Below are 14,396 nucleotides of genomic sequence, written 5' to 3' on the forward strand. Positions count from 1 at the left end.
TGGTAAATAGAGAGAGCAACACTTTTTCTCTTTTCCATACCTATAATATTCTCATTATTTTTTTATCTATTGAACTGAATTTCACTGCTTTTTAACAGCAAGGGCTTCTCCTTTTGGCCCTCTCCATTTAAAACAGATGGTTAGATTTATTTAGCAATGAAAATCAAGGTCTACTTACCAGAGCAAGGTTGGAGCCAGTGCCGTATATGTAGGCTTAAGGATTCTGCTAATTTATTTTAATCCACTTAAACCTTTAAGGCATGGATAATGGAAAACAGACAAGAAATCTCTTAAACTTTCCAAATTAAGAGCCAAGAGTTTCCTCCTCTGTGAAGAATAGTAAAGCTCTCTAGAAGAACCCTGAAAGGTCAGCAAGGAAGCCTTTGACTACTTTCTTCCTGGAAACTCTATCTCAAAGGTCACAAAACCACAACTAAATTGCCTTTAGCAAAGAACCTAACTAGAGACACATTGCAAGGTACAATTGCCTTTAGCAAAGAATGTAACTGGAGATGCATTGAAAGTCTTAAATGGGAGCCAAAATCGATAGTCCAACATTTTGGAGGAAACCACATTTAGCAAGGAGACTCAGCAGCTGCTGATGCTGGCACACTGAGTTTAACACATTAGTCTGGAGTGAATTTTCAAATAATAGTGGTACCAATACAAAGATCTAGCTGTTGTGTGGATAAGTGGACAGATTATTCAGAGAACAGTTGAGGAGTATGTGAAATGTACGTTCATGGAAAATCTGACTGGGATAAGGACAAGAGAAATCCCATGCTTCAAAAGAACAGGAAAAGAATTGGCCATTACAACACAAAGGCCCCCTCTCACATTCAATTTAAATGCCCAGATGAACGACAGAAAAACTACTACCCCAGGTGACAAATACATAGCAAAACCAAACCAGGAATGCCACAAACAAAAGCTCAGCCACTCCCTGCAATTTTAAGTCAGCTCACTTCTCTCGAATTCAGGTGTGTCCAAATTCTCCATCACATTCCACTTAAGTATCTGGCTCCAGCAAGCCAGATGAGGCATCACTGAAACCAGTGAGAGAAAAGGAGACTGAAACGGAGTTTCAGCATGGCACAAGATTACTGGGAGCCTGTAACAGAGTAGAAAATTGAGATTCTTAGACCAGTAGTCCCAAAACTGCCTGAATTAAGTGACTGCTGTGAAACCTCAGAATTAAAACACTGTAAGGCATCAAAGGGAAAATGATTCGTCAGGCCACTTCCCCTGGCCTGTGGATCACAGTTGTAAGGAAAAACAGCACAGACTAAACCCAAATGGATTATCCAGTTGAAATCTGAAACAGGAACAGAAGGTCTTACCTTCAAAAGAAATTGTGGGGTGTTCTTTCCTAACACATTGCTGATGTTCAGCTTCAGTGTATTCAGGTGCATTCTGTGATGATGAGAGATGAAAAGCAAGAAGAAAAAGGCTTGGCAATGACAGGGAAATGGCCTTTAATCTTGAAACAATCATGACTGAAGGGAGGCTGCAGATCTAGCTTCCAAGATGGGCCCACGGAGGATACCTGAAATACAAATAATTCCACTTTCAGAAAGGTGAACGGTTGTCTAGAGCATGTAACATGGGGAAGGGTGGAGTTCTCCTTTCCTACCAACCCCACTTGTGCTTATGTACATTAGGTTAATATTCCACAAACAGCACAAAAAACCAAAGCAAAATAAAGCAAAATGAAGCAAAATAAACAACAAAAACCAACCAAACAAAACCAAAAACGCACCCCAGTTTACAAGCATAAGAGGGGAAGTGCACAGCTCCCTGAAGACCCATCCCTGTGTACGCTTGGCGTGTGCGTGTTATAAAGCACCTGGCGTGCAATGGCTGGCACTGGCAACATGAAATTTCAACTATCCCAGGTGTAAATGTTTCCCCCAGTGTGGACATGTCCCTCCTCAATTTTACAATGTGTCCATAGTAAATTCCACGCTAAATTCAAGAGATTGCTAAGGAAAGGCCAGCATCAGTCACCATGAAAACACATGGGCAATCAGCACTGTTCTAACATGTGATTCGTATATCTGACCACTGCTGCTTTAAATGTCTGGAAACAAAACAAGCCAGTATAAAGGTCTTGTCAGAAAAGTGCTAATTGAGGTAACATAAGAATTAGAATAATTTAAAGGGGAAAATGATGAGAAGTGAGTCGATTGCCTTCATTATTATGGGATGCTATAGCTCCCAGTCACAAGAGCTGAGGCACAGCTAAAGAGGAGGAGCATTCACTCTCAGGAGAGGGGAGAGGAAAGTCATGCCTTTTCTACGTGAGCATTTTTAACAACAGTAGCCGTAAAGGCACAGCTCTAAAAATTCCCCCAGGCCTAGCAGGCCTGAGACAGAGGTTGGAGGATTAATTAGCCCATGCCACAAGTTCCCCAAGATGATGCTGCAGCTTAAGAAAATCTGCATTGCGAAATTTAATCTTATTGATGTGCACAGTATATTTTCCTATGTACCTTTGTTCAATTATTGCAAACACATTTTTTCAAACACATAGAGTTTCCTACCTTTAAATCTTATCTAGTGATAAAGCTGATTCTGATTAAATTCACACATAATGAGATTTTCAATCCCTGCAGATGCCATTCATAAAGTTAGTGTAACTGTCAAAACCTGCAGTGTCTGATACCTCTGTATTTTTGTTTGGAGTCTCTAAAACTCTTTCAGTGACCTGAAATGGGCAGACGGATGGCAGGTACCATGAGGCACTGATGCACAATGACAGCTTGTGACATGGAGCAAACTCCAATACAGAGGACAATATTGTGACATCAAGCAGCTGGAAGAAACTTGTAAAGATCTTCAGACATCACAAGAGCAATAAGTGACTGCTTACACCAGAAAAGGGAGACAGTTGGTTTGAAAAATGGATCCTATGTTTTATTCTTAACTGTATTTCTCTGTAATTTTAAACACGCATAAAGATGAGCTGCCTGTGCATCCACTCTGCACGTCCTCAGCAGCAGCTCCATACCTCTGACTGGAAATAGCACTGGCATGCAGGGCTCGAGGTAGTTCTAGGGACTTGGTTTCCCAACCAGTGTGAGTGAGACATTACAGCATCTCACATTTTTTCCATCCCCATATACATGCAGATTTTATGCAGTGATATATAAAATCCCTTTCCAGCTCTCCAAAAGAGGTTCTACAGCACTTTACTATGGAGGGTGGCTGTTTTTAAAAACATAGCTAATATAATGTTAAATTAAAAAATGGGACTGGCAGAAGGAAGAGATGTGAAATCATTTAAAGCTAAGGCCAGCCCAGCATTTAGTCATTAAGCACACTGCAGGGTGTACACCACTGAGTACTGTGGCACCTCACATGATGGACATGTTGTATGAGCCACACTGTAATAAAAATTATTGATGATGAAGCTTGACATTATATTTTCAGCCACTGGATTAAATGATCCTTTTTTTCCAGTAAAGATCCAGAAATGAAGCACAGCACAGAGATGTGAAGGCCAGGGAGATGCATTTTGTATAGCTTTCAGATACATTTAAAGTCAAAGCCAAACTTTCCTAAGATAGAAGATGGTTGCTGTGTGAAATGCACAAAAGGCAAAAGGACTTTTTCTCTGTCAGATATCCTGGAAACTGGAAAAGACACTCATGGAAATCTCACTTTATGCACGCTCTACTACTCCCAGTGCAGCCATTACTGACTAATCCTAGAATGAAAGTACTAAACTAGACAGATTTCTAGTCTGAGACAATATGGCCATTTTCATGTACTAATCATCCAAACAATGATCTCAAGCTAGGTGAAAAAAAATCTTTAAACAAAGACACATGATAGGGTCCTATGCTCCTCTACAGCCCTATGTGGCGTGCAATTAGCAGATGAATAAATTCAAGTTTCACACTCATTATGGTCATGAAATGATAAAAAGTTGCATACAGGAAAGCTTCATAACATCCCACAGCCTAGTCTGTGCCAAAGCAGAGTACATTTACTAGTGTTTTGTCTGGACGAGTTGTAAAATGTGCCAAGTATCTGGATTTCTGCCACTTTCCCTGGGAGATTTTACCACAGTCCAAGAGACTTTAGTGTTCCTTAGAAAGCTGTAACCAGTATCTGGGGTAAAGTTCCATCTTCTTTCCCTTATTGTCATAGGGAAAGTCAAAGTGTGCATGAAAATAATGGTTTTGAATTTGAAGTGCAAAGTAATAAATTACCAAACCAAGGTGGAAAAGGTACAGGATAAAAAACTCATATCCTCCACCGTGTTCTCTATCTCCTGATGGAGGAAAATCAGTGTCCTGTGCAGCCCTGAGTTGTGTCTTCCTGGAGTCAGAGTCAGTGGGTAAATGCCAGCTTGATCAAGGGCAACAGAAGTCAGAGCCCTAGAGCTGAACAATATTGAGACAGTGGATAACACTGAAAAATCTTAGTCCTTCAACCTGTCCCTTCCCAAACTGCCTTGTTCACTTTTTCTCAGTATTTTAAGACTCTAACTTAGTAATTCCCAGCTGCTGCAACTTTATTTCCAAAAAGAGCCCCACACTCCTAATATGAAGCAGTACCATGTGCAGGCGCAGGTCAGCTGTGTGCCAAGAGTAAGCTCATAACTGCCTGGGAGAGTCCAGCAGTTATGAAGTGTTTTAATGAAATGAAATGTTTAAATTTCATTGGAGGTGGCCTAATCCAAGCCTCAATTTTTGCCCAAGCTGCAGATTTTTACTGTGAAGCCAGGAGTATGACCAGTGCTTAGGGCTAGTCCCCATCCAGACTGCTAAAATAGGGCACATCCCAAGCACAGTCCAGACTAGTGGTGCTTTGCAGTGCTGGAACCTGCCCTATCCTTAAGCTATTTAGATATAATTAAATACTGTAAAAAGAGCTGTTCTTATTTATATGTCTGCTCAGAATGGCTTTGGCCTCAAGAAGTTAGCTGTCAAGGTTTCAGTGCAGATGAGAGACAAGAGCTCACATCCCTGGTTAAACTGAAACCTCAGACAGGACAAATCATTTCAATTCTTTATTTGCTCATCTTGATGCATCTTTACCACCTTAGCTATTCCTCTCCCTGGCCCAATGCAGACACGTTAAAAAGAGATAAAAATGTCCAAAACTATTATCTGTCCAAGTTTATCTGTCTTATTCTTCATGAAAGCCTATCCTCTGAGCCACTGCACAGCCGCAAGAGCCATGGATGGGGCATCTTTCTTCCCTTTTTCTACTCCAAACAGTGAATCCTTACACCCCTCCAACAGAAAAAGGTCAATAAATTCAGGCAACACTGGATTTGGTCCACAGACATGTATTCTGTAGAACACCACTTCTGCCACCATCGTCTTGTCTCTTAAATCAGGCTTTCTCAGCTCATGGGCCTCCCTGACTGTAGTGGCAGTGGCAGGAGATGGGCAAAGAGCTGCTCCAATTGGGCAAGGCAGGAGGCATGCACACTCAGAGCATCCCCAAAGCTGAGATTTGCAACCTCAGTGCCCATGTCAGCACTCTGCCTGCCCACCTCCCAGCCAGGACATTCCATGGCAGCCCGAGAGGCACAGGGTATAATTCTACTTTGCCTCGTGGCTTCACCCCAACACAAGGGCAGGTTCAGGGGATTGCCCAGAGTCCCTCCCTTATGTATTGTCAGAGCATGAGTCTTTTCCAACTCACTCCATATTGTATCATTGCAACTCCATTGATTTCACAGGAACTAATCCTGATTTACAGAGGGTAACTCAGATCAAGCCCCTTTTGACTAAAGCTTTGTGTCTAAAAGAAAAATACCTTCAATCAATTTTCAAGGCTTTAAAACAAAGCACGCTTTAAAAATGGCTGTACCAGGAATTCATATCCTGCTTTCCTCCGACTGTACTATCATTTTGACTTAATAAAATGTGACAGTAAAGTTAAAGGATAAAAGAAAATGCTTCATCTTTCATTTTAAAAGAATGAGATGCCTTTAAAAAAGACTAAAAAAGGAACCTCCTGCAACAGCTTTAATTCTTCTGTTCAGGATCTTTTGTGATTTCCACAGTTATGGTTTTATTAGACTGGGATAGCAGAGGGAAGAGGAGCAATGGAAAGATGTGGACATTAAAGTATTTGAAAAGTAGTGGAAGAAGAAGGGAAATAAATATAAACACTGTAAAGAAAGACAGCTCAGAAATGTGGCTATGACAGGCTGGCACAGGCAGCTCTGCCCTAGAAAACAGAGCTCCAAGCCCAACAAAACTATGGTTCTTTATTCATCTGATGCTCCTCACCCTTCCCTCCCTCTCCAGCTGGAATCCATCCCACCCAACTGGCTCCAAGGGCCATTCCACATGCTCGAAGAAAAAGCACAGCTTTTCCCTCTGCCCTGGCCACATCCACACACTCAGCCCTCAGCTGTGCCCATGCTGGGGACATGGATCTGTCCTACAGCCAAAACATGGCATGCTGCACTTGCTTGTCCAGAAGTCAAATCTCATATGCACTGTTACATTGACTTGTGGATACTGAGCTTTGCACATTTATTTACTCATGAGGCAAATCTCTGGAAATGGTCAGACTATGGTTGAGATGAGAGTCTGTGAAGAGATCTTGTCTTTCTTTAATTAAATCACCCTACAGTCTTCTGAAGAATTGGTGATCTCACTGGATTTCATGGCAGTTTATATGCCACAGGTTTTGCTCTGCTTGTCACCAGGCTCATGTGTACCCACCTTGTTCAGGGCTTCCCATGGCCTCAACTGCAACATCATCTATGAGTCTCACACTGAACTCACTCTCACAACACCCCAGGAAGACAAACCCACATTTTTGTACATATAATCCAAGGTTTGTCTTCAAAGCCCCCTGCAGTTCAGCAGCAGGGTGCATCTCAAGTGTGTGCAGGCAATGTGCTTCTTGTGGCAGAGCAGAAGCTTGAGCTCCCTGCTGACCCCTCTCACAGCTCCTGCCTCACAGAGTCTGCAGAGCACACCACTTGCAGTGTCATCATAGGTTTTGTATCAGGAATAAAACAATCAACACAGGTCAATCCATTGAAACCTTTCTGTTATCTATATCTGTATGAATAATTCAGGTAACTCTTTGCAAGGGAGAAATCAGTTTTTCCTAATATACTGTTTGGTTCATGGCTCGTGAAGCCTGTAGTGGAGCTGAATAGTAATAGTCTATACTTTGATATTCGTAGGAGTACATTCCACAAAAGATTGACAGTGCACTTGGGGGTACTTTATTTCTAGGGCTGATCAAAGCCACCCAGGACTGGTCAAGGTCCAAAACCAAGCCCACAAAATGCAATGGGATATTTTCTTTCAGAACAGGTGGCAGAGACAAGACTCTTAATAAAGGTTTAGCACAAAATGAATTGGTTATTGTCAGGCTACTTCTCTATGGACTGATGTAGGCCCTCAGTAAACCATTAGCCACCACTTGGTTACTTGGCCTTAGTAGTGCAGTCCCCTGTCACAAGGTCTTGGAAACAGAACTGTTTCCTCACCTGTAGAGGAAGCCCTCCAAAACAAGACCCTGTTATAGAAAGCTTCCATTAAATAAAGCTGATTCAACAATAAAAGCCTGTGTAACAGGGCAAAATATACTGTACCTCTGGGTTCCTGCCAAATGCAGTGGGCATAAATAAATACCTGCTCTGCTGACACTTAGACTTGCTTTTGAGTAGTGCTAACCTGACCACACATTGAGTGTGTCCCCAAGCGCTTCAAGAGGCTCCCCAGAGAGCTCTGGATCTTTTTTTCTTACTGGCTACACTTAATATAAAGACATGAGAGGCTTTGTTAGTATTTGTTTGGGGTATGAATTTAGCACTTGTGAAAGGAGCCTTGGAGTCTGAAGTCTTCTGTTTATTCAAAGATTATGTTTGGCAATGAAGGCTCACACTCATTTATCTCCCTGGTGGTATGCTGCCACTGTGTTCTAGGAAAGTGCCTCTACAGGGGGAATGGAAATATCTTCTATTTACTCTTCACAGAATGGCCTCTCAGAGAGATGTCAAAGTTTCACCAAAGAATTACCAAATTTTTGGTAATTCCCAGACCTGGACTGGCTATGGAATTACTTTTATGTGTTCCATCTGTGAAACACAGAGATGAAGGCAAAGCCTATCACAACAGCAGAACATAATGGATGCTATGGTACTCAGCACAACTGCAGCTCAGACATGACATTTACTGGGGCCTAGGTTTAGAACCAGGAGCTCCTGACTCCAGTCAAAGTTTCTGGATGCTCAATCAAAAAGAGGAAGAGGGTACACAGTCCAAGACAGGAGCCACCCCAGGGCTCATGGGACAGCAGCAACAGCAGGAGTAAGTATTCCGGAGCCCCTGCCTGCAGCAGGGGAGAATGCACAGAGCTCAGCACCCCTTGCAGTGCAGTCACCTTTCTCACTGAACATGTGATTTGGAATCTCCTGCATGGGGGCTGTAAATCTGAGGTGCCAGTCATGCTGTTTAAGTGCAGATCAGCTACTTAAAGCAAGTACAGGAGATTCAGCATCACACTTACTGCAAATTGTCACCGGGCTGCAGGAGCTGTTTCTGGCTTGAGGTTTGGTACTAACCCATAGACTGATGCCTTAAGCCTGTAGCTGTTACAGAAACACCAACACAGCAGCTTTTCTTCACGTTGCTCCCCTGCACAATGTAGTTGGTTTGTGAATGTGTGAAATAGCAGAGCCATAGTCCCCAAGACCGCACTGCACTGCCACTGTCATTCCAACACACTCTGGTCCTTGACAGTCTGGAGACAATCCTCCATTTGCAGTGAATTCCAGACACGCGGTGCTCCTGCTCACACACCTCCCACTGCAGCTGTGATGTTACAACCGAGGACACAGATTTGACACTCAGTCACTAGGATCTGCAGACAGTTTTACACAGAGACAGAAAGAAGATTTTTTTCCTCCTGACTTTTCAAAATTCTTTTTGGTATGGGCTTGTCTTTCATCTTACAATACAAAAACCGTGTTATTGATTTTTTGACTTACTAGAGTATTAACCATTGTTTTACTGACACTACTTTTTATTCAGCTCTAATTATAGGGTCTATTGCAGACATCCCATGGGATGTTTAGTAAGGAAGTTAGTAACAATAGTTCCAAATTATATTAGACCTAATACAGGTTGGTAAGTGACAAAGTTTCTTTCTCCAGCACTGTGACAGCGATCTGGGGTCAAGTGCAGTCCCCAGACTGTGCCGTGCAGATAAGCAATCCTGATAAACGATGTAGCAGTCACTGCGGTCCCCCTGTGTCCACAGAGCTGGGAAAACAATGGAAAGAAGATTTAAAAAAAAAACCAACAAACCTACAAAACCTAATTTTCCTCTGACCTAAAGCAATCCCACAATTCAAGTCTCCAGAAGACACACACCAAGCCATGAAATCATCACACCAACAAACCTCCTGCCTGAGAATCAGCCATAACATATGGGCTGGCCTTTCCCAGAGGCTTGTTTTTCCTGTTTAAAACCTCTGGCACTACCTCCAGCTTCTGACACCCACTCCCTTCTACTCCATCCAACAAATCGTCTTGCATCACTGACACAGCCCCACATGCCAGGGCCAAAGGCAGTTGTTGCACATTGCAAACCCAACTCATCCCTCCAGGCAGCTTTCTCCACCGCTATATTGGAAAAACAGGATGAGAAGAAGTTTTTCTTTTAATGCTTGCACATGCAGGAGAGAGAAACCAGAGCTTGTTTTGTCAAAGATTTGTGATTACCCGGTGCCACATAACACATACTCATGGTTTAATTGTACCTCTAGGAGAAGAAGCATAAAGCATCCCTGTAGCACAACTCCAAGTTTCAGCCTGTTTGGAAACAAGAATATGTTTTGCTGCATTGTCTTCTTGGCACAGCACGGCATCATTTATCATACAGAAACCTTTGGCAAGAAAGCATTCAGCTAGCCTATATATGCCCCAAATATGAACAGACAAAACAATCATTGTCAGCCAGACTCTTTTTTTCTCCTGCCGTGCTCAGCTTTTCTCATACTTCTTGCAACAGCAGGTACCTGTTGAGCTCTGTTAATTGTTCCACTCATTGGTGCAGCAGGGCTGCTTTGGTCTGCCCCAACTCTTGCACTGTACCTGGGATCCTGACAAATAGGGCTGCTCTTCCCAGATCCTCCTGGTTGCAGGGCAGCACTGCAAGGAAGCAGTGCAGCACAGCTCACAAATGACTGATTATTACTGACTGCTGTGTATGAACAAAATGGGACTGATTCCTCATCAATTTTCCCACAAAAAATATATGGTGATCAACAGTTTCTGAAAAGACAGAGCTGAATTTCCCCCTCCTTCCACACATGCTATGCAACTTCTCTGATACCAGGAGCACGGTACTGTGCTACCTGCTAACTGAAGCTCACCAGCCTCAGAACACAGGCATTCCTATGCTGGGTCACAGAGACATCAATTTAAGAGCTTTTCTCAAAAAGAGTATTTAGGCAAAGGCAAAGTCAAGCAGGACAGCTGACCTTCAAAAAGGCCTTGGCTGTATTCTTTTAAGGACCTGCAGTTGTAATTTTGTCTGTCTGCAGATTTAATTTAACTAAGCAGTACGGAGTCCCCATCCTGCAGTGGGACTCCCTAAATTCCCAAAGACATCACAGTGATCCAGGATTTAATGCAAATCCAATGATGTACAATTTAGCTAAGAAATTCCATTCTGGAATAGAAGGGAAGAATATCTGAGACTGAAAGCTGGGATCCTCCTCTGCACTTATGTTTTTGACAGTCAGATGTCCAGCTCAGATCGGGTATCTGAATATTTTCCCACCAGGCAGGAGAAGCAGCCTGCCAGAGGACACCCCAGCCCTGAGGTGTCAGCTCTTTGCCTCAGAAATGCTTTAAATACCAAAAAAACCCCACAGACAGAAACCTCGTCATCATCTCCCAGAGGCAGGGTCTGAGCAAGCATTTGGGAGCTGATATAATTTTAATACACTCTGAGGCCAGCCTTCCTAGAGAAGATGAATTATTTGTAATGAATTCCAATCACATGGTGCTCCAGCCCCCACACCTTCATTCTGCATATATAACCAAATTAGTTTAGGAGATGTAAGTTATTCAGGGACTTAGCTGTTCAGTCTGGCCTTGGAGGATTTGCTCTCATTATGGCTTTTATGCAAATTCTGTCCTCCAAATCTCTTCTGAATCAATTATTACTAGATTAATTTAAACATGTCCACCTGGGGTGCCTGTATATCATGTGCCTCATGTTAAAAAGTAAAAAGGATGATAATGAATTCAGGAGGTGACTGAAACAGATTCCTGCTTTGTGGAAATGTGACCTTTTTGCATAATGTCATAAAAGAAAGAAGTTCCTTCAAGAAACATGGCAGATAGGGTCGTTCATTGGATCAGCTGGGCTTTCAATCACTCTTTGGAAATTAGCATGATACAATAAAAAATTAATAAGAAATTTAAAAAAATATCACTTTAATGCTCCAGACTATTAAAATCTTTGATGGACTACTAATTGAAATGTAATGCTTAATTTTAAGCAATGGCATTTTATTAATGGTAAAAACTTGAATTAATGTCATTAACCAATGTTAATATTACAAATCCCCTGAGGGATAACAAAGCAATTATATTATTCACAGAACTGAAAGGGGGAAAAAGATGTAATCTGTACATGACTGCACTAAGGCAGAAGAGACTGCTTCCATCTGCATTTCCTCTGCTGAGAAAGGGGGTTTGTTTGTTTTTTTTGAGCAAAGAGGAGGGAGAAGAAGAGAAGAACTTGTGCTAAGTTAATTACTGCTGATTTTCAGGCACTTAATAGCTAGGAAATTATTCTGTTACTCAAACACCATACTGTGGGGACCCTGGAAAAATAATTTGGGAATGAGAAATTGATTACAAACCCTCCTTCTTGGAGGTCTCCCCTGTGTGTGCTTGGATTCTAACACATGCACTAACAGCCTTCACCTGATGGAAAAGCCTGATGCAAATATGCAGCCCCACACCTGGCAGCAAATGGCTTTATGAAGCTGTGCTGGTTTGAATCTGCCAGGGATCACCAAGGAGAGCACATTCTGCACTCCTGAGTGCCCTCAATTTCATGTGAGGGCAGGTGCTTTTATTTTATATAGTTTAGCAAGTTCAGCATCTTGTCGGATCCACTGCTCATACAGCAGCAAAGATGGGGTTAGACTTAATTAAAGAACAAAAACCAATGCTCTTGCTAACTGGCAGAAGTCACATTGCCCAGAGGGAGCAAGAACTTTGTATGGCTCTGGTATAATACTGTATTACTCCAGAATAATCATGTTTGACATAAATCCTTGATTAACTATTTTTTTTATTGTCTGGCTGATAATTCAGAGACAATGGGGAGATTCAGCAAGCCAGAGCATGAAGAATTCCCCAAGGAGCTATAAACCTTTTTATTGCTAAGAATCCCAAAGGCTTTTGTTTCTTATTTACAAAAAATGAAAGTACTGCAAGGCACCCAATACACCATTGTCAAAATCCAAATGCCTCTTTCAGTGTGCACTTTTCAATGTAACCAGTCAAATGTGTCACAAATTCACAAACAGTATTACTCCATGGGAAGAGATACAATAAGTAATTTCCTCTGTTGCATGTAACATGACAATGCTCTGGTGTAAGCCAGCAATGAGGATGCTCAGGAGATTCTTCTGAGACTGTCCTGCCGAGCACTTTTTAAAAATCAGGTTCCTTCGCAAAAAAAAAGAAAAGCATTGACACTAATTACTACCAGACTTCCTATTTATGTTGCACCGGGTGTAAAACTTCAATACCAGCCCAAAATAAATCAACTGAAAAAAACCCCTGAGGCTATCAGGGGAGTGAGAATCTAGGCCTAAACTTGGCTGAATGTAATAACAGGGATTCATACTTGGTGGCTGGGACCAGGGTGTCTTTCTTTGTAGCCCAAGCACAGAACACCCAGATGCCTCTTTATGTTTCTGTTCAGGATATAAATACAGCTGTAAAACACAACGAGATTTGGGGATTTTACTTAAATTGATATATTACTTAGCAATCGTATTATAAATTGAAGAATGAGCAAGGGGAAGAATTACCGCAAGGTTTCCACTCTGCTTACCAATGAGGTCCTGCACGTGGCAGGCTTCAGTCTGTGGAGCAGGTTATGCTTGACAGCATGATAGCTTTTCTCCTGCAAATCTGGAAATCATTGCATTTTTGTCTCCCAGCAATGGTTCCTCTCTTACCTCTTGTCTCCCCCATCTCCTCAAAGAACAACATCAAACCTCCTGTGTAGTATCTCCATTCTGTCACTCTTCCATTTTCTCTTCCAACTCCCCACTCCTGATTTGAAAACGAGGGAGGGGAAGCCACTGAAGACACCAAGGTCAAGGCAGAGCGAGACAAAGTCAAATTCATGCAATCATTTAACACCACACGCCATCAGACCATTACAGAGACATGAGACGTTATGGATTGCAGCTTAATAGATCGCAATAGAGGATGATGCGGGAGAGGAGAAGAGAAAAATGTTCCTTCTGGGCTGAGACCTGCTGATTAAAGTGCACGAGTGGGCAGGGGACAGCATTTGTGTTCATAAAGCTGAGTCCTACCTCTCGATATTAATGGACACACCATTGTCGCCAGACGCAATGTTTTGTTATTGTGTGATTAATTGAGAGTCACACGCAATGACATATTACAGGCAGGATAAAGCTGTCACTTGGAAGCAATTCTTCACAGTAATTCCTGCCAGTCTCTACAGTCTGAAATTGCATACCTCGTTACAGACGACCCCTCAAGCACAAATGCATTACATATCTTTATATAAATAAGAGTGACTAACAACGGCAGTCTGAGGTAATCTCTGTGGGATGTGAAATACGGAAAAAGGTAAGGCAGAGAAATTGCCTGCAAATATTAGTAAGCTTGTCTGTGCTAATCCCCATCAAATGAACCATTTCTCTTTTCCTTTAAAATAAAAACCGTTCCTGCTGGATACACAGAAATAGTAAAAGGACATGTTGTGACATAAATGACAATTAGAAGCCTTACTTCTTCAAAAGGCCACTGGTTCTAAATCTTAAAAACTTATCTTGATCAAGACTAATTGAACTTTGACACAGTGGCTTTATCACTTACTTAGGTCAGTAAGTATCAGTAACCGGTCCAGCTCACTTTTTTAAAGCCACCAGATCAAAGACTCTTTTACATGTCTTTTGGCAGCAGCAAGAAGATACCAAATCCTTAATTCTATCCATGCATTTTATTTCAGTCAGAATTATTGCATTCAAAATACAATGCAGGAAAAGAAATCTACATGGCTCAAGGGAAATGACACAGCCCAGGGGAATATAGGTGCCCAGGAAAAACAGCTTGCATCACTTATGCTCTGTGTATGACAAATTCCTGGCTGTGTGCCAGCAGTGGCAC

The 14,396-nt window shown here is 42.1% G+C and overlaps 1 protein-coding gene across 1 annotated transcript in view; it reads right to left on the bottom strand.

Moving 5' to 3' along the window:
- SEMA5B (semaphorin 5B) overlaps positions 1 to 14,396 on the bottom strand; it is a 264,588-nt gene that overhangs the window by 129,723 nt on the left and 120,469 nt on the right. The window contains exon 3 of the mRNA XM_063400862.1: positions 1,341 to 1,546. Coding sequence (XP_063256932.1) covers positions 1,341 to 1,494 — 154 coding nt within the window. The 5' untranslated portion in view covers positions 1,495 to 1,546. The remainder of the gene's footprint in view (positions 1 to 1,340; positions 1,547 to 14,396) is intronic.

This window comes from Prinia subflava, chromosome 6 (genome assembly GCF_021018805.1).
Source record: "Prinia subflava isolate CZ2003 ecotype Zambia chromosome 6, Cam_Psub_1.2, whole genome shotgun sequence".
Lineage (NCBI taxonomy): Eukaryota > Metazoa > Chordata > Aves > Passeriformes > Cisticolidae > Prinia > Prinia subflava.